General features: G+C 42.7%; 1 protein-coding gene across 1 annotated transcript; it reads right to left on the bottom strand.

Annotated features, from left to right (window-relative positions):
• Positions 1-508: 508 nt before the first annotated feature.
• LOC120735064 (macrophage mannose receptor 1-like) lies at positions 509-12,945 on the bottom strand. The gene is made up of 5 exons (XM_040034242.1): positions 12,809-12,945; positions 1,902-2,285; positions 1,460-1,804; positions 1,286-1,374; positions 509-1,202 (listed from the first exon to the last, which is right to left on the bottom strand). Exons 1-5 carry the CDS (start codon positions 12,921-12,923, stop codon positions 1,077-1,079), a joined length of 1,059 nt encoding a protein of 352 aa, XP_039890176.1. The 5' UTR covers positions 12,924-12,945; the 3' UTR covers positions 509-1,076.
• Positions 12,946-26,115: the final 13,170 nt, after the last annotated feature.

The following is a 26,115-nucleotide window of genomic DNA, read 5'->3' as shown; positions in this document are numbered from 1 at the left end:
TCTTTTTTTGTTTCTCATACTTCAATGTTGCAGATTATCAAACAAATTTTGAATTTGAATTTATTTATTTAAAAGGGACAGTGCAGTTTAACATAGTCCAAGTACAAACCATGAAACTCATGTAACGCACGTAAGTTTATAGCTATTGCTAATTTTCAACAATTGTCACTTGTTGGGCTTACAATCAAAATAGATACATTTTACAATAAAACATACATTTTCATTTCATCACACAAAGATAACACAAGTCACCGTTTCTAAATGAAGCTGTTTTTATTATCTTTTTGTATACCTACTTTATGTCTCATCTATCCAAAGAGCTGCTAAATATTAAAGCACAGCAAACACCCAAAGACCACATAAAAACCCTGTAAAATATAACATGTATGCATCTGAAAAATACTATAACAAAAGTAGACAAACGTGATAACATGAATGGGAGAAAAAGTACAAAACTACGACCACAACAGTAACTATGCAAAAAGAACTTCACACATCAGCTACTCTGCTTAGTAGAGTCAGCTTCCTCTGCTTCTGCAAAATAACAGTTAAGGTAAAGTGTCAGATACAAGTAGATCCAGCATGCATTGCAACTGGACTCACTTGAAAGCTATGATCCAAATTTTAATTAGGTACGGTTTAGGACTCTTATGGTGCAGTTTATCGCTGCCATTGTTATGGGAATCAAAAAGTCTATCTAAGCAGTAAACGGACATTAATATTTCAATGTTTTGTGTTTTTCATCCTCCCTAAGTTATATTTTGGTTCTTCAACTCAGCAGAGGTTGCTGTCAGAAAGAAATAGAAGTATAGATCTTAATACAATGCTTCCACAAAAACCTTTGCAGTGACTCCCACAGAAGGACAGTGTCGAAAATGATGAATGTAAGTCGGTCACGAAAACTTCAGATGATCACAAAATTAATGAGTCTAAAATTATTTCTACCAAACTACAACTGCAGCTGAACAAATGAGCTGTTGGTGGAACTTTACACTCTGAAATATTGAAAGATTTAAAGGATGAGACAGCTCAGCACAGCATGTTATTAACTTCACACATGAAGTGGTTCAGTCCAGTCAGTCTTCAGTTTTGCAGTCACCGTCCACATCCTGCTTCTTTGACTGGTCGTCACGGTAACTCTGGACTTTCCTCCAACGAATCCTGAAGTCTGTCAGTCCTTCTGACAGCATGAGGCCTGACAGCTGGACAAAATGTGCAGATGATGAAAAACATGAAGCATAGTTTGAACTTGTGTCAAGTTTGTGTTGGTGACTGAACTGCTGACCTGCTGTGAAACCTGCTGCTGGATCTCTGTGCTGTGCATGTCTGCCTCTGACTGAAGCTTCATTTTCACCACTGTTTGCTTTGTCACTGCTAAAAATGAACCACATATAAAAACACAAACATTAGTGTTTTACATGATGACAGGATCTTACAGTGTTTGCATTCTGGACCTCACCTGTGAAACAGAAAAAACGGACTCTGCTGCCACACCAGCCATCAGACCATTTCCCTGAGATTAAATGAAATGATACACAGTACTCATCTAAATACAGGTTATTAGGCTCAGAAGACATCCAGTTAGTGAATGTGGAGGATGTGTTGTCAGACCAGAAAGCCCAGGGATCCCTGTAGAGGCCAATCCACACATACTGAACCCCTGATCCATTCAAAGTGAGCATGATGTTGGATTTCTCCTCTTTGCTTCTTATACTGGTCAGGTCTGTGTGGTATGTCCTGCAGTACGACTGAGCCGCTGACCAGGAGCGGCTCTCCTTCACTAAGATGTAACTTGTGTTTTTGGCTGTAAAAGATTCAAGAAAAGGTTTAATTTTGAAACACAAAGACTATTAATCTCCTAAAATTGTAGGGAAACTATGCCAACAAGTCTTTTTTCCTACCATTGTAACACAGGAAAGGGTAAGAATCACCACAGGGTCTATCACTCATCTGTGTTTGTCCCTGAAGAGCCACACAGTATTCCTTTGCATTTACACAGTCTGGTTGGCCGTTAGCCCAGATCAGAAATTCATGTGTGCTGCCAACATAAAAAAGTTTTTCCTCCATGGACCACTTCCAGCTGTAACGATCATTATATAGACCTGTCCAAGCATAGTCACCAACGTTTGGTCCCATTGAGAAAAGCAGTTGGTTGATGTTGCTGTTGTAGATGGTGACCAAGTCAGTGAAGTGTTCTCTGCAGTAACTCTGAGCTTCAGTCCAGGTCTTCAGCTGGTTCACAAAGTGGTATTCTCTGGAGTGGGGAGGAAGAGTGGAAAGTCCTCCTGAAAAAAGTATCACTAATTATTGTTGAAACTGGGCTCTTGGGCTGAAAAAGACAAACTTACAGAAATAACAATTACAAATATTTACTATATGATGCAAGTATGAGGTGGGACCTATGGTATTAATACATCAGATAAAGACATGCATTTATTTATTTACATGTTATTTAGTTTTATTCTTTCTTACACAGATTTCTGTACTTTTTATTTCACCTCACTGTGCGCCTTTGAACATCAAACTTATTTAGGCTAAACAGAGACAACAATAACACCAAAAAGACAGTCCTACTGGTTAATCCATTAGCGGGACTTATACAACAAAAAGAGCAAAAAGAGGCAAAAACATATAATTATGTTTAAATATATGTAACAAACGTTGAAGGTAAGATTGTTTTGAGGAAATCTGAAAGTGGTTCGTTATGGCCTCAAACTCTTCCCACACCGGAGATATTGCTTGGGATCAGCTGCCTCCAAAGACCTAAAGGCTAACTAAGCTTGATATTATCACTCCGTTTTCAGCTTAATGGCTTCTCGCTGCTTTGAGTGCATCCTGATCAGTTGACCAGCTCAGACTCCCTTTTCACCCGGATATTCAGATTCAAATTGTGGTTGTAACACTACATCACTCGGGTTTAGATCAGGTCAGCCATTCCTTCCAATCATGCCTCGGATTACCCACACAACCATTGAAGTCTCCCACTAAAAGAGTGGGAGTACCTACTCTTGAGGGTTTTTCACCCAGAGTCCCCAGGTGAAAAACAGTCAAACACAGGGCGGATTCTCTGGCTGGCTTTAGTGGCATCTAATAACCAGCTCGCAAAATAAAAACAAACCAACAAATTAGGGCTGTCAACATTAACGCAGTCACCACGATTAACGTGATTAAAATTTTTTTTATCGTAATTAATCTATTTTGGAGCTCAGAGTGAATCAAAATCCCTGAAATGTCGCTGCCAACACATTTCTGGTAACTTGTCCAAAGTTTGTCCATTCTGTGCTGCAGATTGGTTAATTTGAATCGCGTTAACCGTGATGACGGCGCTAACGCGTTAACGTCGTCAGCCCTACAACAAACACAAAAACTGAAGACATTATGATACAGACTTATAATTTGCACCCATGTGTTTTCTGAATTCTATCACACACATATACGTCAAAAGTGAGCGTGAGGGCCCTCACTGCACCTACTGCTGCTGTGGTTGCAGGTGTTAACAAAAGGTGAGCCGTTATTTGGCTGTAAGAGATAGCAAAACATGAAACTAAGAAAACAAAGAAGAATCAAAACACTGCGTAAACTAAAAGACGACGACACTCAGTTAAAACACCATGAATAAACTATAAACTGAGTAAACTATGAAACACAATGACTGTAACAATGGTGATGATATCAGACGACCTGACACCTACTGAACGGAAACACGCAGACTAAATACACATAAGTAATGATCAAGGGAAGTGGAATCACATGGGGAAACAGCTGACAATGAACATAATGACAGGACAGGGGAAGTGGAACTAAATATGACAAACAAAAAACACTGGACTCTTTTTAAAAAATAAAACAGGAAACATGAAGACGTGGATATGACACAGACTTGACAATGAGAATCACACAGACCCAAAACATGACAGATAAGACACACGTAACAACTAAGGAACTTTAACACAGGGGTGAACACACAAGTGGAACCTGATAAACCATGAAGTAAAACTGTAAACTAGGCATGACCAAATGTATCTAGATAACTGGAGAAAAAACTACAATACAGATGAAAGGACAGGATAACATGGAGCTCAGAAATACTGGGTCGCATGACCCAGGACCATGACAATTAGTTTATGTTGTGGGGTTGGGTGCTGATACCCAACCCCACAACAAACATTAGCAACACACATGGACAATCCTGGTGGTCAGGCACATAGGAGTGCAAAATTACTTATGGAAGATAGACAAGAAAAGGTCAAAGCCATCAGGTCCGCAGAAAACTAAAATAATTTTAAATCTCATGAGCCAAGTTTGTATTCAAAGCAGAAAAAAAATAACAGAACAAATGTTTGAACAGAGAAATTTAACAATTTTATACACTAAGTTCACTCATTTAAAATTTGATTCCTGCTACAGGTCCTGAAACAGTTGGGACAGAGGCAACAGATGTTTGAAAAAAATGTAGAAGAACCCACCCACCACTTTAATCACACTCTAGATCTTGTTTTAACATATGGCATAGAAACTGAACATGTAACAGTGTTTCCTGAAAACCCTCTCCTGTCTGATCATTTCCTGATAACATTTACATTTACAATAATTTATTACACAGCAGTGGAGAGTAGACTTTATCACAGTAGATGTCTTTCTGAAAGCGCTGTAACTAAGTTTAAGAATATAATCCACCCACTGTTATCATCTTCAATGGCCTGTACCAACACAGAGCAGAGCAGCTATCTGAACGCTACTCCAACAGAGGTCTATTATCTTGTTAACAAAGCACCTTGAGGTGACCGTTGTTGTGATTTGGCGCTGTTTAATTGAACTGAATTATTCTCCTTGTGTTGAAATATTTACCACAAAGACAGAGATGGGCCACAAAGACGCGGGTATTGTAATGGGGAAATTCTAGTTGTTCTGTTATCACTAAAAGCTGTAAAATGTTTTATCACCAAAATATCATTCTCAGTCAGTTGTTATTTATTATGCGATTATAGCGCCCTCTGTGGTTGCTTCAAGTAATGTACTTTAGAAACGGTTTTATTTTGAAACAACTTTATTGAACAGGAAGTCGGCTCAAGAAAAGCAAGTGAGCAAAACAAAGGGAAACATATCGGCACACAGTTTATGGTGTCTTGTTGGAAAAAATACTGTCCATGTAGTATCAGGTAAATGTTAAGCGGTAGGAACGTTTCTGCTGGGTTGTTGTTGTGGGGGGGGGGGGGGGGGGGGAAGAAAAATAATAAAGGACACTCATTGGAGTAATGGCGCGTCTCGTGTGTCTGTGAGTTATGCCTCCAATCAAATAACATCCATAAGCTCAAATAACGGAGCAGTCCACATCTTCGGTTTATGGTTGTATCGCCGGTATGTACTTAAAGTATAAATTGTAACTTTGTTTTTTGTACAATATGTTGCCCGCTAATGAAGTATTTGGCTGTAAAGCTAGTCCTTTTGTTAAGCTAGTTACCTGCGATTTTGGAGGTTGTCTGGGATAGCATCAGTAGTAGTTTAAAAAGTTTACATAATTAGACATATGCTATGTAGTAGCATTGTGGTATATAAATGCATATTATGTTGCACATATGTATGTCATGACTGTATTTTTTGTCTTGTTTTTAGTTTTACACTTTTGAATGTCAGTAAACCTGTTGACAACGCTCATCGGTCTTCAGAGTGGTGATATAAGAAAGGTGTTAACGCCCCTGCACCGGACATGCACCCATAATATGTATATATCTTTCTACGTAGCACTCATAAGTCTTATTCTCATGTATATATCTCATGTATATCTCATGCACATATCTTTCTTTCTACATAGCACTTTAATTCTTATTGTTTGCACTGAAGCACCGCAGCAATTTCCTAATGTTGTAAACCTCAACATCTGGCAATAAACCCCATTCTGATTCTGATTCTGATTCTGATAACACACACTAGTCTATCCTCACATTTAGATTTAGATGAAAGATGTGTGTCAATATGACCTGATGAAAACTGCTTAGCTTTGCTTAACGATGTTTAACTATGTTATCTGCTAAGTATTAGGACATAGAAAAATGAAACTCGCAAGAAGACCAGTGCCAAGAGCTTCCTGGAGAATAAATAGTGGGAAAGTCTTCCCTGCCCAGCAACAGTCAGGGGGGGACAAAAAACTGTTGAAAGTAAAAGGTTACAGAGAGTATGTGTGATGTTATAAAAGGGATGCTGCGAAGTCCCAAGGTCAGCTCTCCAGCATGCAGTAATTAAAATATCTTGACCACAGCTGACCTTGATGCAAATCTCATTGTTAGCAAAATGTTTCATTTGGCAAAGACTTGACGTCAGGTGTTGTTCCTGATGGAACTCTCCTTTGTTTGTGCTTAGTCTCAGCAGTAGTAATAGACTGGTTTGTGGTTAATAACAGTAAAAATAAGAAGGAGGAGAAAAAGAAGCAATAAAAAAAAAATCCCCATTATTGGGACAATATTAACTCAGCAGTGAAAACATGAAAAACAACTTAGTTGGATATTACATAAATTGTCACGGTCTGGCTAGGGCAGACCGTATGTTGCAGGGAAGGACTCAAGCGCAGACCGAAATGAGGTATGAATAACAAAACAAGCCGTTTATTAAGGCAAGAAACGAGGGTACAAAATAATAGGGAATCGATGAAAACTAAACAATGACCTAAACTGGGTGAACTAAAACGAAACATACAAAACTCTAAACATAACAAACTGACAGGGATACCTGGAGCCGAGACATGGATGAGCAGTACAACAGACGAATACAATGGACCAGTACAACGGACGACCTGACAAAGAATGACTGAGAACACACAGACTAAATGGACACAGGAGGATAATGAGGGAAGTGGCAACACCTGGGGAAACAGCTGGCACACATGAACATAATGACGTCACAGTGGGAGAGCAAAACTGAACACGATGAACACAGAAACGCCAGACCTCTTCAGAATAAAACAGGAAACAGAGTGAGATATAGACATGACAACCTGAACTTGACAACATAAGCCACAGACATGAAATACATGAAAAGCAGGGGAGACTTAACATGGTGGAAACACGAGGGGAAAATAACTAGAAACACCTAGGCATGAAAACGATGAACTTAGGAAACCAGAAGGCTACATCAACTAAACACAAAACGCTGGGTCAGCAGACCCAGGATCATGACAGAGCCCCCCCTTCAAGGGCGGATTCCAGACGCCCAAAACCCCGAAAAGACAAAACCAAGGCAACCCACCAAGGGCGGGCGGCGGGGACCCAGGACAGAGGGCCAGAAACAAGGCCACAAAACAAAACGTCCAACAAGAGCACAGGAAACAGTTCGCAACTCCTCAGGGGGCCGACCCGGAGGGTGACGGTCCAGAAGTCCATAGTTGACTCGAGCAGGGGGCCGGCCCGGCGGCAGACGGCACAGGAGAACACAGTCAAATAGTTCCGGGGGCCGGCCGTGCGGGCGGCAACGGCGGCGACACAGGCGACGGCGATCCGGGGGCCGACCATGCGGAAGGCAGCGGCGGCGACGAAGGAGACCACGGAGCAGTTCAGGGGGCCGACCCCGACGGCGGTGACGTCCAGCTGGTGGCCCGGAAAATGGCTGGCGATATCGAGGTGCAGAACGAGGCTTGGGCGGCAGCATAACAGCCGCAGGACCAGGCGTAGCAGAAGCAGAGGCCGGACCGGGCGTAGCAGAAGCAGAGGCCGGACCGGGCGCAGCAGAAGCAGAGGCCGGACCAGGCGTAGCAGAAGCAGAGGCCGGACCGAGCGCAGCAGAAGCAGAGGCCGGACCAGGCGTAGCAGAAGCTGAGGCTGGACCAGACGAGGACGAAGACTCGGATGCAGCTGGACCAGGCGATGACGAAGACTCGGATGAAGCTGGACCAGGCGAAGCACAGGCTGAAGCTGGACCAGGCGAGGATGAAGACTCAGATGAAGCCGGACCAGGCGAAGCACAGGCTGAAGCTGGACCAGGCGAGGATGAAGACTCTGATGAAGCTGGACCAGGTGACGACAAGGCGGCCGCAGGTGGCGGCTGGACAGGCTCCTCGGGCCCTCCAGCTGACGCGGCGTGAGGCTGAACGGGCCCCTCGGACCCTCCAGCGGAGACAGGAGGCTGAACGGGCCCCTCGGACCCTCCAGCTGACGAGGCGTGAGGCTGAACGGGCCCCTCGGACCCTCCAGCTGACGCGGCGTGAAGCTGAACGGGCCCCTCGGACCCTCCAGCGGAGACAGGAGGCTGAACGGGCCCCTCGGACCCTCCAGCTGACGAGGCGTGAGGCTGAACGGGCCCCTCGGACCCTCCAGCGGAGACAGGAGGCTGAACGGGCCCCTCGGACCCTCCAGCGGAGACGGGTGGCTGAACGGGCCCCTCGGACCCTCCAGCGGAGACGGGTGGCTGAACGGGCTCCTCGGGCCCTCCAGCAGAGATGGGTGGCTGAACGGGCTCCTCGGGCCCTCCAGCGGAGACAGGAGGCTGAACGGGCCCCTCGGACCCTCCAGCGGAGACGGGTGGCTGAACGGGCTCCTCGGGCCCTCCAGCTGACGAGGCATGAGGCTGGTGTGGTTCTCCGGAACCACCAGCTGACGAGGAAGGCTGCTGGACGGGCTCCTCGGGCCCTCCAGCTGACGTGGCATGAGGCTGGACGGGCTCCTCGGGCCCTCCAGCTGACGTGGCATGACCAGTAGGTGCAAAGACCACCGGCTGAACAGAAGGCTGAGCAGGTGATGGAGCAAATGACTGAGCTGCACAGCACCGGAAACGTGCTCGTCATCTCCGAGCATGAAGTAAGGAGAGCCTTCAAGAGAGTGAACACCAGGAAAGCAGCAGGACCAGACGGCATCCCAGGTCGTATCCTAAGAGACTGCGCATACCAGCTAGCTCCTGTGTTCACTGAGATATTCAACATCTCTTTATCTCAGTCGGTGATCCCCACATGCTTCAAAGAGTCCATCATTGTTCCTGTCCCGAAGAAACCCCACCCTGCTTCTCTCAATGACTATCGCCCTGTAGCCCTCACCTCAGTAGTGATGAAGTGCTTTGAACGCCTGGTCAGAGACTTCATCATTTCTTCACTACCAGACACACTGGACCCACTACAGTTCGCTTACCGTCCAAATCGTTCCACAGACGATGCCATCTCTCATCTCCTCCACACATCACTCACTCACTTGGACACTAGAAGGGGGAATTATGTTAAAATGCTCTTCATAGACTACAGCTCTGCATTTAACACCATAATTCCCTCCACACTCACCACCAAGCTGGAGCATCTGGGACTCAGCTCATCTATGTGTCAGTGGATCTCCAACTTCCTAACTGGCAGACCACAGGCAGTAAGGATGGGCGGACATGTCTCAGCCTCCACCACTCTCAGCACTGGAGCCCCCCAGGGGTGTGTTCTGAGCCCCCTGCTGTACTCTTTGTACACATATGACTGTGTGGCCACTACCAGCTCCACCACCATCATCAAGTTTGCTGACGACACCGTCGTGGTGGGCCTGATCTCTGATAACAACGAGACGGCCTACCTGAAGGAGATTAGGAATCTGGAGAACTGGTGCCAGAGGAACAACCTCCTTCTAAACGTCAGTAAGACAAAGGAGCTGATAGTGGACTTCAGCACTAAGCAGGAGAGGAACTACCAGACCCCCGTCATCAACGAGTGCCCAGTGGAGAGAGTGGACAGCTTCAAATACCTCGGAGTTCACATCACGCAGGACCTGTCATGGTCCTGTCACATCAACACCGTGGTGAAAAAGGCCCGTCAGCGTCTCTACCACCTCAGACGCTTGAGAGACTTCCAACTGCCCTCCAAGGTGCTCAGGAACTTTTACTCGTGCACCATAGAGAGCATCCTGGCGGGAAACATCTTAACCTGGTTCGGGAACAGCACCATGCAGGACAGACGAGCTCTACAGAGGGTTGTGCGGTCAGCTGAGCGCACCATCCGCTCCGAGCTCCCTGACCTGCACTCAATCTACAGCAGGCGGTGCTGGACCAAGGCCAGGAAGATCGTGAAGGACCTCAGCCATCCCAACAACAGACTGTTCTCTCTGTTGAGGTCAGGAAAGCGATTCCGCTCCCTGAAGACCAACACAGAGAGACTGAGGAGGAGCTTCTTCCCGCAGGCGATACGGTCTCTCAATCCCACCACCACACAGTACTGACCCACACATATGGTTCTTACACACACACTGGACTTTCTGGACTTTGGTTTTGCACAACACTGGTCACTATATTCTTCATTTCCGGTTAATACTTGTACAGCTGCTGTTATTGTGTATATATTTATTTATATTTAGATTTCTTCATACATTCTTATATAGTTCTATATTGTGTATTGTGTATTTTGTTGTACAGTTATTTTATTTTCAACTTTAATTTATATATTTTATCTTATTCTCCCAGTTAAATTTACCCTTCATTTTAATTTGTGTTGTACAGTTATTTCCTTTTTAACCTTAATTTATATTTTATTCCTTCCTAGTTAAATTTACCCTTTTTAATTTTTCATATTTATTTCCTATCTTATTCATAGCCTTTTCCTTTTTTGTTTTCTTTAGGTCACGAGCAGTTGTCCAAGCATTTCACTACATATCGTACTGTGTATGACTGTGTACGTGACAAATAAAATTTGAATTTGAATTTGGTTAAGGGCTGGGCTAACGGAAGCACAGGAATGTAAGCTACGGACCGGGCTGCTAACAGAGCTAACGACTGAGCTAATGACTGAACGGCATGCAGTAGCGATGGCGGTGTGGATTGCAGACCGAATTCTCCTGAGCACTCAGTAGAGACAGTAACGGGTGCAGGAGCATGCCGGACACTAGCCACTCCCACCCGAGGAGTAGGTACGGGTGCGGAGACGGGCTGTATCCTGGCTGCCCTCACCCTGGGGACCGGAACAGGTACCGTCAACGGCTGGGCAACTGCCCTTCCCACCCGAGGAGCAGGTACAGGTGCAGAAAGGGTCAGAGCCTCAGCCGGCCTGGAAACCAGAGCGGGAGCCAACCGGGCCTCAGTCTCCCCCACCCGAGGAACAGACACGGGTGCAGAGGTACGCTGGGCCCGAGTTGCCCCGGGAGGAGAAACACGAGTAGGAACGGGAGTAGGCTCAGATAAAACAGTCGCAGAAACGGCAGGCTCAGGGTCAACATATATAGGGTCGACAAAAACGGATCTATCAAAAATGAACCCGCCGTCCACTTCATGCTTAGCAGTCTTAGCGTTTGCAGTCCTAGGCTTAACAGCTTTCGAAATCCGTGGGTTAGTGGTGGCAAAGCGGGTTGACTCGGGGATAACTGAAACGGACCTGACAGAACCTGAACAGACGGAAGCGGAACCGAGTGTGTTTGTCCTGGTAGCGTGATTAACAGTCTTTCCCTTAACCGTATGTGCAGGCTTAGGCGAGCGGGAATTGTCTTTCATCCCTCCCTGTGTAGAGGGAGTAAAACAAAACGGATCCTCCCAGTCCACGTCGTCATCCATAAGGAAAATTCCCCATGGATCGGAAGTGAGCCGATTGTTGTTAGCATCAGACGGGACGTGAGGGTAATAGTCATCGTTACTCACCACCGTGAGCTCGGTATTGTCCAGTTTATGGCGACGGGCGCGCCGCTTCCTTTGAGCGGAGGAAGCCGGCGGAGCGAGCGACTGAGCCCCTGGTGCACAACACGGCGACAACGAGGCTGGAGCGCGAGCGCCTGTAGCCACGCGAAAAACTCCCACTTGAAGCGGACGAGGCTTGGAAACAGGCGGGGACTTACGGCAGCTCTTGGGACCTCCGAGAGCCAGCCGAGTCCCGTGGAAAATCCGCTCATAGTCGGGGGCGCGCCACGGCTTCCAGCGGAGCTCCTCCTCCAGCTGGGCGAAGGCTGCCTCCCGGCGCTCGTGAAGCTCGCGGTCTGCTGAGTCCATAGTGGTCAGGTCGTACTGTCACGGTCTGGCTAGGGCAGACCATATGTTGCAGGGAAGGACACAAGCGCAGACCGAAATGAGGTATGAATAACAAAACAAGCCGTTTATTAAGGCAAGAAACGAGGGTACAAAATAATAGGGAATCGATGAAAACTAAACAATGACCTAAACTGGGTGAACTAAAACGAAACATACAAAACTCTAAACATAACAAACTGACAGGGATACCTGGAGCCGAGACATGGATGAGCAGTACAACAGACGAATACAACGGACGACCTGACAAAGAATGACTGAGAACACACAGACTAAATGGACACAGGAGGATAATGAGGGAAGTGGCAACACCTGGGGAAACAGCTGGCACACATGAACATAATGACGTCACAGTGGGAGAGTAAAACTGAACACGATGAACACAGAAACGCCAGACCTCTTCACAATAAAACAGGAAACAGAGTGAGAAATAGACATGACAACCTGAACTTGACAACATAAGCCACAGACATGAAATACATGAAAAGCAGGGGAGACTTAACATGGTGGAAACACGAGGGGAAAATAACTAGAAACACCTAGGCATGAAAACGATGAACTTAGGAAACCTGAAGGCTACATAAACTAAACACAAAACGCTGGGTCAGCAGACCCAGGATCATGACATAAATGTCCTTTAATAAATCCAAAATTAAATGTAAAAAAATGAATTTACATTTGAAATTAATGAAGGTGTTGTAGCATGAGGAGATGCATCTTTGTCCTTGTGGCTGATGTGGTAATAAATACATTGTTTAAAAACATTACATGTAATCTGATTACCAAAATGACAGCAGTCTGTCTCGATGTGTTTATAGACTATATTTCAAATGTTTAAGATATTAATATCACTGACCTGAGAGCAGCAGGATGAGCAATAAACAGGTTTCTTCCATTCTTTGCTTCTGTATAATAGATGTAGTCATCATGATTGTTATTGTACCATAATTATTATCAAAGATGTTTATCATTTAAGGTTTCTTATCTCCAGTCCAATAAGTTGCTTAGTTTATATGCATATCCACAATAATTATATCAAAAAGGTTTTGAGCATTTAAAATCTATAATTCCCTTAAAATAATAGTTTAAATCAGAATAATAGAAAAAAATAATGATGGGTGACTTACATGACAATGTATCTTGTGACCTCTTCAGGGAAACTGAGTTTAACCAGGTCTTTATTTGATCCTTTCATATATTTTACTGTCAAATCAGGACACCTGAAGGGAGTGAACCTTCTGTACAAATTGGGCACGTGTGGAGTTGAAGTAAAAACGTGTTTTAATGAATGTTAATTATAATGTTATTACATTCATGTAGTCAAGCAAATGCTGTTAACACACTTTTATCAACTAAATCTCTTGTTTATGTTTTGAGGTCGTAGAACAGTTTTTTTATACTTCACCTTACTTTTTTTTAAGTGTTGTAATCTTCAAAACATTTTCTAAACATAAAAATGTTTACATTTGATGCTAAATATTGAATAGTGTAAATTTTAAAGTTTTATATCCCAAGGAAGGCCTATCTGTAATGTTTAAAGACTTCTATTTCCAAAACAAAATGACATGTAGCTCTTGTATTGATGCCACTCCCCAAACTTTGGCTGAACAAACTGATTAAAAAGGCTGGTTCTGTCTGGTGTCAGACTTGAGAACCTGGAGGAGGTGTCTGAAAGGAGAATGCTAAAAAGCTTGTTTCTATCATGGACAATCCCTTCCACCCCATGCATGCCCCCATGATGGACCGTCAGAGAAAAGGCAACAAAAGACTCATTGCCCCGAAATGTAGAATTGACCACCACAGTAAATCCTTTGTGCCAGTGGCAATAAGACTGTATAACTCTTCCTCACTCTGTAGGTGATTTTCCTGAGACGATTACCAATGTTGTTCTGTTTCCTTCCAGACCGTGCAATATTACCCAAGAGTACCTTATTGAATATTTGTTTCATCCCCCCATCATACGCTGCTACTCCCTTTATTCGATTGCACAATACACAATACTTTCTAGAATAGCCTGCACTGATAGTGAAGTTATTTATTCACCAGTATATAGTTATATATATTACTTCGTTAGAGTTATTTGATACTATGTCTTGCACTATCCTACTGTATATTACTGTACACTACTATTCTTATTGTATATATTGTATATCTTATATCTTATTTATCTGTTCCTCTGTCTCTCCTGCTGCTTTGAGCATGTACATGACAAAAGAATTTCTCTCGGGATAAATAAAGTTCTTCTTATTCTTATCAAAACCACAAATTCTGTAAATGGCGTGTCTCAATTCTTAAAGAAGGAACCAAGGTTACACAAAGGTGGTTCTACTTTGCCAACATGTAAAACATTAGGGAAATCAAGCTTTTAAGGCAGGAAAAAATTTAAAAGCAAATAAGGTCAGACATGTTTCTAGGAACAGACATCATGGGTGGTTTTAGCAACAAGTGAGAAGGATTATGGAGCCTGTGCTTGTTCAGTTGTCTTCATTATTCAGTTCACAGTTTATTAGTACGCAATTCATTTTTTCCAACTAGATTTTCGCCCTGTTTGACATTTATGCTAGAAATTTCAAAGTTATGATCACTTTATGTCGAATCACCCGAAATTACTGTAGAAGTACACAGTTGACAAATGTATTAGCAGTTATCCTATTCCTCATTGATCTCATTCAATGGTAAAACGCATCCAAGAAGCAAACAAATGAATTGTAAATAGTTAAAATAAGAAATTAACATTTTCAAAATCATTCCAGCTTAGTGGTGCTCCTCCTCTAGGCATGTAAGTCACACGTCTCCCTGCAGAGTGGTTTAAGTTCTGCGGGGCGTCATAAATGTCTCTTCCAGTTGTTTCCATCACTGTCCATAGGACAAGATTCCTAATGTATGTAGAATAAGCATTCAAACATACCAGTTGGTTTTCTTGCTTGTCAACATGGCTTTCAGCTATCTTCAAAGGTGCAGGTATTATCAGCACTCTTGTTTTATGGCCTCTACCAACCCCCATCACCTCACTTCAGGCCTTCGTCCTGCGAGGGGGATTTTATGACTCCTCTGTTGTCTATTCATCTCTGCAGAAAACCCCTTTTTGGAAAGGGTGTTCGATCCAGTTGTCTTACTGCTGTTATGATCCCACCTGTTGAGTCACCTCAGCAGTCTTATAGACGTGGTCATGAAGCAAATAACAACAACAATGACACAAAGACCCTGTTCAGAGTGTCAACGTATGCATTGCACAGTGACACAGCATTAGGTGATGTTCATAAGAGATTGCTGTCATCAGCAAATCCACTCAACAAAAATATAAACGCAACACCTTTGTTACTGCTCCCATTCCCCATGGGATGGACGTAGAGACCTAAAATTCATTCCAGATACACAATATAACCATCCCTCCCAAACAGTGGTCACAAATCAGTCCAAATGTGTGGTAGTGGGCACATCTGCTATATTGAGATAATCCATCCCACCTCACAGGTGTGCCACATCAGGATGCTGATCTGACATCATGAGTAGTGCACAGGTGTACCTCAGACTGCCCACAACAAAAGGCCACCCTGGAATGTGCAGTTTTTTGCGCTATTGGGGGTCTGGGGACCCAGAACCGGTCAGTATCTGGTGTGACCACCATTTGCCTCATGCAGTGCAACACATCGTCGCATGGAGTCTATCAGATTGTCAATTGTGGCCTGTGGAATGTTGGTCCACTCCACTTCAATGGCTGTACGAGGTTGTTGGATATTCGTGGGAACTGGTACACGCTGTCGTATACGCCGGTCAAGCACATCCCGAACATGCTCAATGGGTGACATGTCCGGTGAGTATGCTGGCCATGCAAGAACTGGGACATTCTCAGCTGCCATCTGCCCTGAACAATGTGAACCATGATTCATCCGTGAAGCGCATGAAGCCAGGTTGGAATACACATGGTCTAAAGTCTTATCTCCTCTGGTGTGGCAGGAGACATGTTGGTGGAATGTGGGGAGGACTGTCTTTAAGTTGGTGTGGTTGAAGTCGTCAGCAACAATAAAAGCAGCCTCGGGGTGTTTATTCTGGTGTTTGTTAATGGCTGCAGAAAGTTCTTTCATGGCAAACCTAGCATTAGCGTCGGGGGGGATATACACTGCAGTGAGTATGATCGAAGTGAGTTCTCTGGAGAGATAATAAGGTCTGCATTTGACCATTAAAAACTCTGCATTAGGTGAGCAGTGACTGTCAGTAGTAGTGGAGTTCATGCATCAAGCATTGTTAATATAAATGCACAAACCTCCACCTCTGGTCTTGCCGGAGTCATCTGCTAGCCTGTTGGCTCGGTGTGTGTGGCGTCCTGCTAACTCGATAGCATTGTCCGGGCAGCTGTTGTTCAACCATGTTTCGGTGAAAAACATGACATTTGAGTCCATAATCCGTCTGTTGTTAGTGATGGAGAGCCGTATCTCATCCATTTTGTTTGCCAGAGAACGGACATTGGTGAGGAAAATACTGGGTAAAGGCAGCTGGTGTAGTTTTAGCTTTAGCTTAGCCCGTAGCCCTCCGCGCCTACCTCGCCTTTGTTTACGTTCTCGGCGCCGTCTACGTGCACTTCCGCCCGGCCGGGGAGAGTGGGCAGCCTCCGGTGTTCTGGAGATCTCTGGGATGAGTCGGAGATCGGCGATAAAACTGTTGGAGTTATGAGTCCAGATGTCCAGAATCTCTTGTCTGCTGTAGGTCAACAACGCACAGCAATTCTGGATGAATAATCCGGTTAAAAGTAGATAAAAAAATGCTATATAGCAGATTCTGGAGAGACACTGAGCCTCGCGTTGTTCACGCGCCACCATCTTGGTCAAGTCAGGCCATCAAAGCCTCATCTAAACGTGGATGCACCACTTGTATAGAACAGGAAACTCAGACACGGAAACTCTCAAGCCAAGTGGAAAAGGTTCAGATAAGATGTCTACCTATTCCCCCAGTACGTTAAAGGATCCTCTGATCTTGGAATTTTTCTCTCCGACACTCCACAATACTAAAGGGTTGGCAGTCGTCATGATTATTTTCGTAATTTTTTATCACCCATTTTTATCATTTAGAATCAGAATCAGAAAAGGGTTTGCCAGATATTGAACAGATTTACAACATTAGGAAATTGCTGCAGTACTTAGTGGGAAACATACTATAAGACAGACACTTAGATTAAAAAATAAAAAACAAATAAAAATTGATTGATATATACATTAATGTAGGTGATGATCGGTGCAAAAATGGAACAGATGCAGAGAACACAATATAGGTCATGTGTTTGTGGTGGGACCAGTCATATGGTTATTGTTCATGAGTCCAACAGCAGAGGGGAAGAAACTGTTCTTATGGCGATAAGTTCTGGTGCGAATGGACCGGAGCCTTCTGCCTGAGGGGAGCAGGTCAAACAGACTGTGTCCAGGGTGGGAAGGGTCAGTTCTAGTGATGGGTAGACGAGGCCCCGTGAAGCGTTTCAGCACATTCCCCAAACTGTATCGATACTGTGTCGACACAGTGTTGCTGTTTTGCTCCATACTGACACCTGCTGGACCTTAAACATCATTGCAGGTAACTTACTTGAGACTCACAACAGACACTGATTCAATGACCTAGTTATATTATACGTTCATACTTGTATACACTGTAAGGTATTGTACTTTCCATGGAATCATTTTATATGTTTTACATTGCAAATATTGTAGACATCTTTAAAATATACTGTGAATGACATTAAGGGAAAATTAAATGGAAGTATTGTGCATATAATATTACCCATTTAATGTAATTGACTCAGAGTTTATTATAAATTTCTATTCAGAAAAATAAGTTTATCCAATGTTTTTGCATTCAGTCTATTTCGGGTTTTTTTGTTTTTTTGACACCATTTCCACAGCTTTGGAAAACTCACAGGCACAGATGAAGCTGGGGTACACAAAAACTGTAAAGCCAAGTGGAAAAGGTTCTGATAGGATGTCTTCCTATTCCCCCAGTACGTTAAAGGATCCTCTGATCTTGGAATGTTTCTCTCCGACACTCTCCACAATACTAAAGGGTTGGCAGTCCTTTATATTAAAATTCAAGACTGCTTGGTCCAGAACAGTCTTCCTAGATGCTCGATTTCAAAACAATAAAACACATAAAAAAATGATGATAAAGCTGGTCAGTGTCTATATAGGCCGACCTGTGTTCATTCTCGGTGTGTTTGTCGCCTCATTTTCATGTTTGGCTCTGTAATGCCTAAACACTGAGGAGGTGCTTTAGATGCGACATTTAACCTGCATAAAATGAAACCGATATTTTACACTGCAAGTCACATTGTTGTTTTTTCCTGTTCTGACAGATTACACTGAAACAAAGACAGACAAGTTATTTGCAGTTAAAAGATCAAAATGATCACCCATTTTGTTATGGAGAGATGTGTATTTTTATTTATCTTTGCGAGAGTAATTTTGTGTTTTTTTTGGTGGCGACTCGTTCTGTTGACAGTTGTGGATGCGGTACCTTTTAAACACAGTTTGCGGTTGGCAATGAGCGAACAGTAGCTGTATCGATCACGTGACTTTTTCTTAAAGCGACGCACGCACTGATACAGGCCTCACTCTGTGAGCTTGATACATGCGCCGGCCAGTGTTGCTGGACCCATAGCTGGACTGGCCATCGGGCATACCGGGTATTTGCCCGGTGGGCCGCTGGCGATTTTTTGTTTTTATGGGCCGATGGATTTTTATTTTTATTTTTTTTAGGAAGGGTATATATAATGGAAGGTGTTGGATTGGCCAATTGGTCATGATCGACTCTGGGCTGGACCAATTACAGCCGAGGAGGCTGGATGCACCCTCCCCCTTGTTTAGCAATCACGTGATTTTCGCGCATTGCATGCCGGGAACTCGTGGCAAAACAATCCAAGTACCGCATCAAATGCAAGCATTTGCAGCACCGCAAAACGTTCATTCTCTGGTTCCAATACCTTCTTTTTTTTTTTCTTTGCCGCACAACAAAGGAATGTACAAAACAAAAGGAGAACAATGCCGGTCCGTACAAAGACAGACTCGACGAAAAGACAAAGAAAAGATACGAGGAAAAAATCAAAGGAGTGAAAGGGTCAGACCCTTACGAGCACACAGAGTGGACCAAAGACGTCAGCGTGCTGCCCAACTTTCACCACGCTCATATTTATAATTACACGGTTCTTGGAGTGAGTGCATACACTCGTGAAGTTTAGTAACTTCAGGTCACTGCAACAAGCCCAGGTACAGTTTAGCGACGGATGGGTACAAGACCTTGAAATGCACCGTGTAGAACGAAAGACTATTGTACGTATCATAAGTTTACCAGTCTCACAAATCGTCTTCATAAATACACATTCATTAACAGTTTATTAATAGGACCTTTGAGCTCAACGGTAATTAATTAGTAGTGGAAATAATTTCTGGTAGTGTAACAGTGTTTGTGGTATTATTCCACTTGCCACAAATATCAGCGTAATGGGGAAACAGCGCCCCCCCCCCCCCCCCCCCTCAGTGTGGCTGGTTAGGTGAGGCTGGCTGCAGTAATCGCTGCCAGTCTGCCGTAGCCATACGAGAGGTGAGTTGTATTGTTCCGCACACAATATAGCTAAGTAGTACAGACACATAAAACATGTTTGATTAGCTGACGAGCACTGAGTGTAATAAGTGCTTAGTGGACACATGTCCAACACCAGTTTTATGTACTTTTCATTTGTTTATTAATGTGTGAAACTGTATGCTAAAGCGGAATGCTAATGAGATGTTCTGCCGTAGTGTGCTGTGCGGAGTGGTGTGTGGCGAGCCTGTGCACTGATAATACACCATTGTTTCCATTCAGGTACATAATTTGTTGTTGCTGTTATTTTATTGTATATTAGAAATTGTAATATTGCTGCGGTAATCGCTGCCAGTCTGCCGTAGCCACACGAGAGTGTGCTGTGCGGAGTGGTGTATGGCGAGCTTGTGCACTGATAATACACCGTTGTTTCCATTCAGGAAATAAAGTGGCAACGATCGATCAGAGACTCCTTGGCAACGATCGATCAGAGACTCCTTGTCTTTTTAAAAACACTACACAACGCAGAGTCGAGGAGTCTGTTTGGGCCGAACTGTTGCAGCGGGATGAAGCAGAAACCGGTTACAGTAGCATTACAGAAATGTAGCAGTGACAATAATATTGTATGTTGTAATCGCAATGGACAATTAGTGATACAAAACAACTGTTTTATCCTGTAATAATAATAATAATAATGGATTGGATTTATATAGCGCTTTTCAAGGCACCCAAAGCGCTTTACAATACCACTATTCATTCACTCTCACATTCACACACTGGTGGAGGCAAGCTACAGTTGTAGCCACAGCTGCCCTGGGGCAGACTGACAGAAGCGAGGCTGCCATATCGCACCATCGGCCCCTCTGGCCAACACCAGTAGGCAATAAAAGTATATGTTTTTGTCAATGTACCATGGTAATAACAGAAGCGAAACGCAATATTGTGTCAGGACAATTCACTATTTATGCACAATAAATAAAGGAGCATAGCGCGACAATTTCTGTTCAGCGCCAGACTTGCTTGTAACCTATATCACCAATTATGTTAAGAAAAATGACGCATTAACTACTACAAAACTCTGACCTTTGTGGGAATGCTTGGAGCAGACTAACCTGTGAGCTGGAGTGTTCTGAGACGTTATATTTGGTATATCCAGACCATCCGTCGGCTCTTACTTCGGAAACATGGCTTAAAAAATTTCTCTTCAACGACGTAATCCAATAAAAAAAAAAAAAAAAACGATCTCTTTACCCGTCGGCTTCCCGTGGCTGTCATGCGACCGGCTATTGCAGTTAATAATACAACAGCTTCTTGCCATTTTTTGGGTTTCTTTTTATCGCTGTGTAACTGAGTTCAATTGAAAGCCTGCGTGCGCTAGTACCTCTTGCCACAAGTTCCCAGAATCCTTTGCGGTTTTACCCCTGAATGACGTCACATTTTCAATCTTTATCCTGGTGGGCCGGTCTCTAGTCAAAATGCCCGGGCCGATTTTTTGTCCCAGTCCAGCCTTGGCTGGACCCATCACTAGTCAGTTGTGATCCGAGCTGCACACCCCAGTGTCCTGGAGCTGTAGGTTTGTTATCTCTAGTCTGATAAAATGCTTAATATAGAGTCTAGTGTGTATATCCAAAATAATTACACCTTTTGAATATCTAAAAGTCTATTGTGTCTTTAAATGCTTTCAATCATCAATCATAAGTTTATATGTTTTGTCATTAATAAATTAATGATGCGTAACTTACCGGGCAGCTCATCTTATCATCTGCTGACTGTGGCTGACTTTTAACAAGGTTTTTGTTTGATTTCTTTGTATATTTTACTGTCAAACGAGGACATCAGGAGGGAGTGACCGTTCTGTAGAAAGTGAAGATGTGGAGTTAGGGTAATGGTATGGTAATAAAAATCTTTTAATAAATGTTATTTAATAATATTATTGTATTCATGTTGTTAAGCTAATGCTACAAACACACTTTTTTTAACACACTATTTTCTGAACTTTGATCAAAGGCACAACACGTTTATTGATTATCACCTTAACTTCTGTATTCAGGCTTATCTGTAATTTTTTGAAAAGGCAACAACTGTGAGTCTAGACAGTCTACAAAAGGTCTGGCAGTGGCACCAACATGTTAAACTTTTATTTATGGTAAATGGCCTGTATTTGTATAGCACTTTACTATACACATAGAAATTTATCATATAAATGTATGTTTTTATGATACATTGACCAACAATCATTTTATAATGCTTATGTTTCAAAAGTTTTGTTGACAATAAAGTAGCATGCAGTTCTGGAAGTAGCACCGCTGCAAAAACTAAATAAAGTGGTATTTTTGGTCATGTGTCCATACCTGTGCTTCTCTTAAAAAAAACAAAACAACAAAAACATTTGTAAATTACATGCCTCTGCGCTTAGAGACATAATCAAGGTTACACAAAGGTGAATACTCTTTACCAACATTCAAATCATTAGGGAAATCAGGCTGTTAAAGCAGGCGAGAAAAAGACAAATAAGCTCAGACATGTTTCCGAGAATCAGACAACATAGGCAAAAAAATAAAAAGCAAATAAGCTCAGATGTGGTTCTAGGAACCAGCAGCATGGGTGTTAGTAACAGGAGGGTAAGATATATGGAGTGTGTGCTTGTCATTTGTCTTTATCATTCAGGGCACTGTACAGTTTATTAGGAGGCAATTTCATTAACTACACGCAAAACAAATATTAATGGTGCCCCTAGAACTTAACCAAAAAGCATTTTTAACTTTAAAAAATAAGTTGTGTACATATGTATGCTTCAGTGAGCTGACTAATCAATTTTAAAACTCAGTGCACCACAAAAAACACTCCTTAACTTAAATGTTTGAGTATATTGAACAAAATACTTTTATCATTACTCAACAACAGAAAATATTAAACTGTATATAAAAGTGAGTTTGAACATCATCCATGTTTGAATTACATGCCCTGCACCATATTGAAAACATTATTAAAAGTGAAATAAAAAAAAAAAAAAACAATAGAGGAAACACAGAAAAAATCTGAGGTTGTCAACACTACCTGGTAAGTTTCTTGTTTTATAGTGTTTTATCAATATGTGCTAGTTATATAATTTCAATGTGCAAAACATTTTTGTCACAAAACAAAGAACTTAATTTTGTAATTTAGCATTGTAAAATTCATTTTAAACATTAGATAGCTGTTCTTTTAGCTAGCAAAAACAGTCCTCACTATTGTTTGTCCCTATATCTGTGTAAGTTTATTCTGAAAATGGCAGCTACAAGACATGCATAGACGCTTAGATTGTGTTATGCTAGTTGTTACTGTACAAACATAAAAGGATATATTTCTTTTTCACTTGCGCCACCAGGCCCTCTGACCACCACCAGTAGGCAATGGGTGAAGTGTTTTGCCCACAGACACAACGACTGAGACTGTCCAAACTGGGGCTCAAACCGGCACCCTTCCAATTACAAGACGAACTCCCAACGCTTGAGCCACACTCGCCCGTGGCTCATTAGACCGTGATGCCTCTGCCTTTCTAAATGGAGGGACAGTAACTGCGTGTGTATATGTAAGCATGTAAAACCTGAAGATAGTCAAATGAACTAAACCGTAATGGAGCAAAATATGTGTGTGTGTGGTTGAAGGATGGATGTGATTGTGCATGCTGCGCACACAGGGGTGTGTGTGTCACAGTTTGTGAACCCTGACTGTGTTCGGTGACTTTAATAAGCACTGAACAGATGAATTACAAGTTCTAATAGTACACTTTAAAATATAATCATTAAACACCTGAAATGTACTGTAATTTAGCAGAGCAAAATTGTTTAAAAAAATAATAACTCTAGCTAGCCATTTTTTTAGCTAGCACACATTCCTCAGAAATATTAATCTGCAATACTTTAGTTTCACAATGGCTGCTAAATGATGTGAACTGACACTTCATTTTTGTTTAGCTCATTGTTACCCTACGATAGAAAAAGTACCTTGTCAGTTTTTCACTTCACTAATTAAAATTTGTCACTTGTCAGGGTGCGTTTGGTTATCTGATAGACGATGTAGACAGCATATAAGTTTGAATCATGCGGTCAGTTGCTGCTTTCAAAATAAGACACAATACTACAACAAGGGAAAGACCCAGGGAAACCAAGTTAACTATAAAACCCCTGAAAACCATAAATTTCACACCGTAGCCTCAACTCTCGTGGCCCGGTACCAAACGACTCACGGACCACTGCTGTACAGAACCTGTGATGTCCAGATGGTATTCCTCTAGTGTTCTGCTGGGAAAACTTTTGGATTTAGGGATTAACATAGTTGCCATGGTTTCCTTTCTTCTCTTATTTGTTGTGTGTGATCAGTGGCGTGTCCAGCAGGGTGGCCTGGGGAGCACAGGCCACCCCGCCCCCAACCAGACTGGCCATATCAAATGTACGATTATGTTTACTCAGTGAAGCGCAGATATCCGAGTGTAAGTGAATGCAGCATTGGCTTCTGAGCATCACGTTAGCAAAGGAAGGAGAAAGATGGCACCGCGGAAAACAATTTTTCGGTGAAAGAAAATGAGGAGAGAATAAATGTCCTGGTAAATAATATTAAGTGTGTTGAGTTTGGTAAACGCCACTGTGTGTGATCAGGACAATTCTGGAGAAGATGGGCCTGCAGGGGAAAGTCACCCCCTCACAGGCCAGAAGACATGGGATAAAAATACAAAGTACGTATGTGTGTTATCAAGCAGATCATTCTTAAGAACACAAGTTAATAAATGTGCAATTACTAAGAGTTGTTGTGGTGTTTTTATTTGCCTGCTGTAATTTTTGATTTATTCGGCCTTTAGGATTGCAAGTATCCAGGCTCAGGAGAGGGGGTCAGTGGGAAGCCCACTGCTGCTACTTGGCCCTGGTTTGCCCTCATGGATAAGATGATAGGACAGATGCCTTCCATTAAGCCTCCTGTCCTAATGTCCTCTCTCCCTGAGGACACTCCAGGGTCAAGCACAGCAGTGGGTGACCAAAACGACAGCAATGACGAAGCGGTTCATCCACCTACGACTGTCAGGGCTCTGTGTGCGGGCAGGTGGAAATGTGGATCCAAATGCAGGACTCCGAGACAAAATGTGACTGAAAACCACAGCTTTTATTGCTGGCATGAAACAAAAACAGAAACCAAACCATGAAACCAAGCAGGAACACACAGGCAGGATCTGAGGGTACGACGCACCACGGGAAAACACAGGGCTTATATACACAGTATATAAATAAACATCATCATCACAACAAGAGAATGAAAAAACAATCCAAAACACCAAGATAACTGAAACACAAAGTACCAGAGAACAAAAAGAATAACCCATGATGCAAAAGTAAACCAAAACATAATAAACTCAAATTACTGGGTCCAACGGACCCAGAACCGTGACAACGACAGGGAGAAAGAGGAAAAGAGACAAAGAGAGGCTGAGAAGAGGAGAGCAGGGAGAGGATGAACAGACTGTTTTCACTTCTAGAAAGATTTGTTCCAAAATGAGTTAAATGTTGAGAAATGTATTATTTATTAATAAATTGATCCAAACAAACAGTAATTGCCACTGAACTCAATTTGGTTTACTGGCATTTATAACACGTATGAACATAACGCTAACTTTGAACAGTATTACATAGATATTTATTTGATAGCAATAAAGTAAATAACAATAACAATTAAACAAGAATATTTCAAATACACAGTAAAGATGAAAAAACAACATTTACAGTTGTTCATACAGAATTAACCTGAGTGAGCTGTTCCTGGACCGTTTCTTGAACAACTGTAATAGATTACAGGAAGTCTCTGGCAGTGTTGCTGAATCTGCCCGAGCAAGATCAGACATGGATGGGGTGCTGCAACTGAGACCTGCGGTTTGTCTTTTCTGGTTGGCGAGTGGAGAATCACACAGTCTGCAAAGAGAGCTTTAGGATGCTTCCTCCCACTGTGCATTGCATCGTCCATCCACAGGGCTTTGCAGGGCTGGCTCACTCGTGGCTGCCACACCACTAAGATGTTTTCAGAAATATGCAAGCAGGAGATTATTAGTGTAATACTTGTAACTCTGTAGCAGACAACAGTTTGATAAAGTGCTATGTAAAAAAACAAACAAACAAAAGATTAGATTCTATATGTTTCAAAGATATTTAATTTATATATTTTATATGATACAGTACATGTGTGAGATGACCAATGTTGTGCCAAAAAATTATCGTCTGCCAAAAACTGATTTCCGGTTTTTGCCCTAAACTGATAGCTCGTATTTAACCTGCTATAAATAACTTGTTGTTCTATAATACGTGAAACATATGTCACATGTTTCCCTCATTAATGATATCAAGTCACTGTTAGCCACCAGCAACATTCCTGTAACAAGGTAGAAGCTGCAATCAGTTTTTGGCAGTCACTTTTATTTATCCTTTATTTATCCAGTTCACAAGCAATCTTGTTGAAATTAGAAATTTATTTTCTAAGAGTAATCTGGCCGAGAAGACAGCAGACAGCGCAACAAATATATCAATTGTACCTACATTATAACCAGAGTTATAAAGATACTTGAACAACAGGTAATTATTGTATATA

Source organism: Simochromis diagramma, unplaced genomic scaffold (assembly GCF_900408965.1).
Source record: "Simochromis diagramma unplaced genomic scaffold, fSimDia1.1 OVJJ01000747.1, whole genome shotgun sequence".
In the NCBI taxonomy this organism is placed as follows: Eukaryota; Metazoa; Chordata; class Actinopteri; order Cichliformes; family Cichlidae; genus Simochromis; species Simochromis diagramma.
This window is presented reverse-complemented; position numbering and strand designations above follow the sequence as displayed.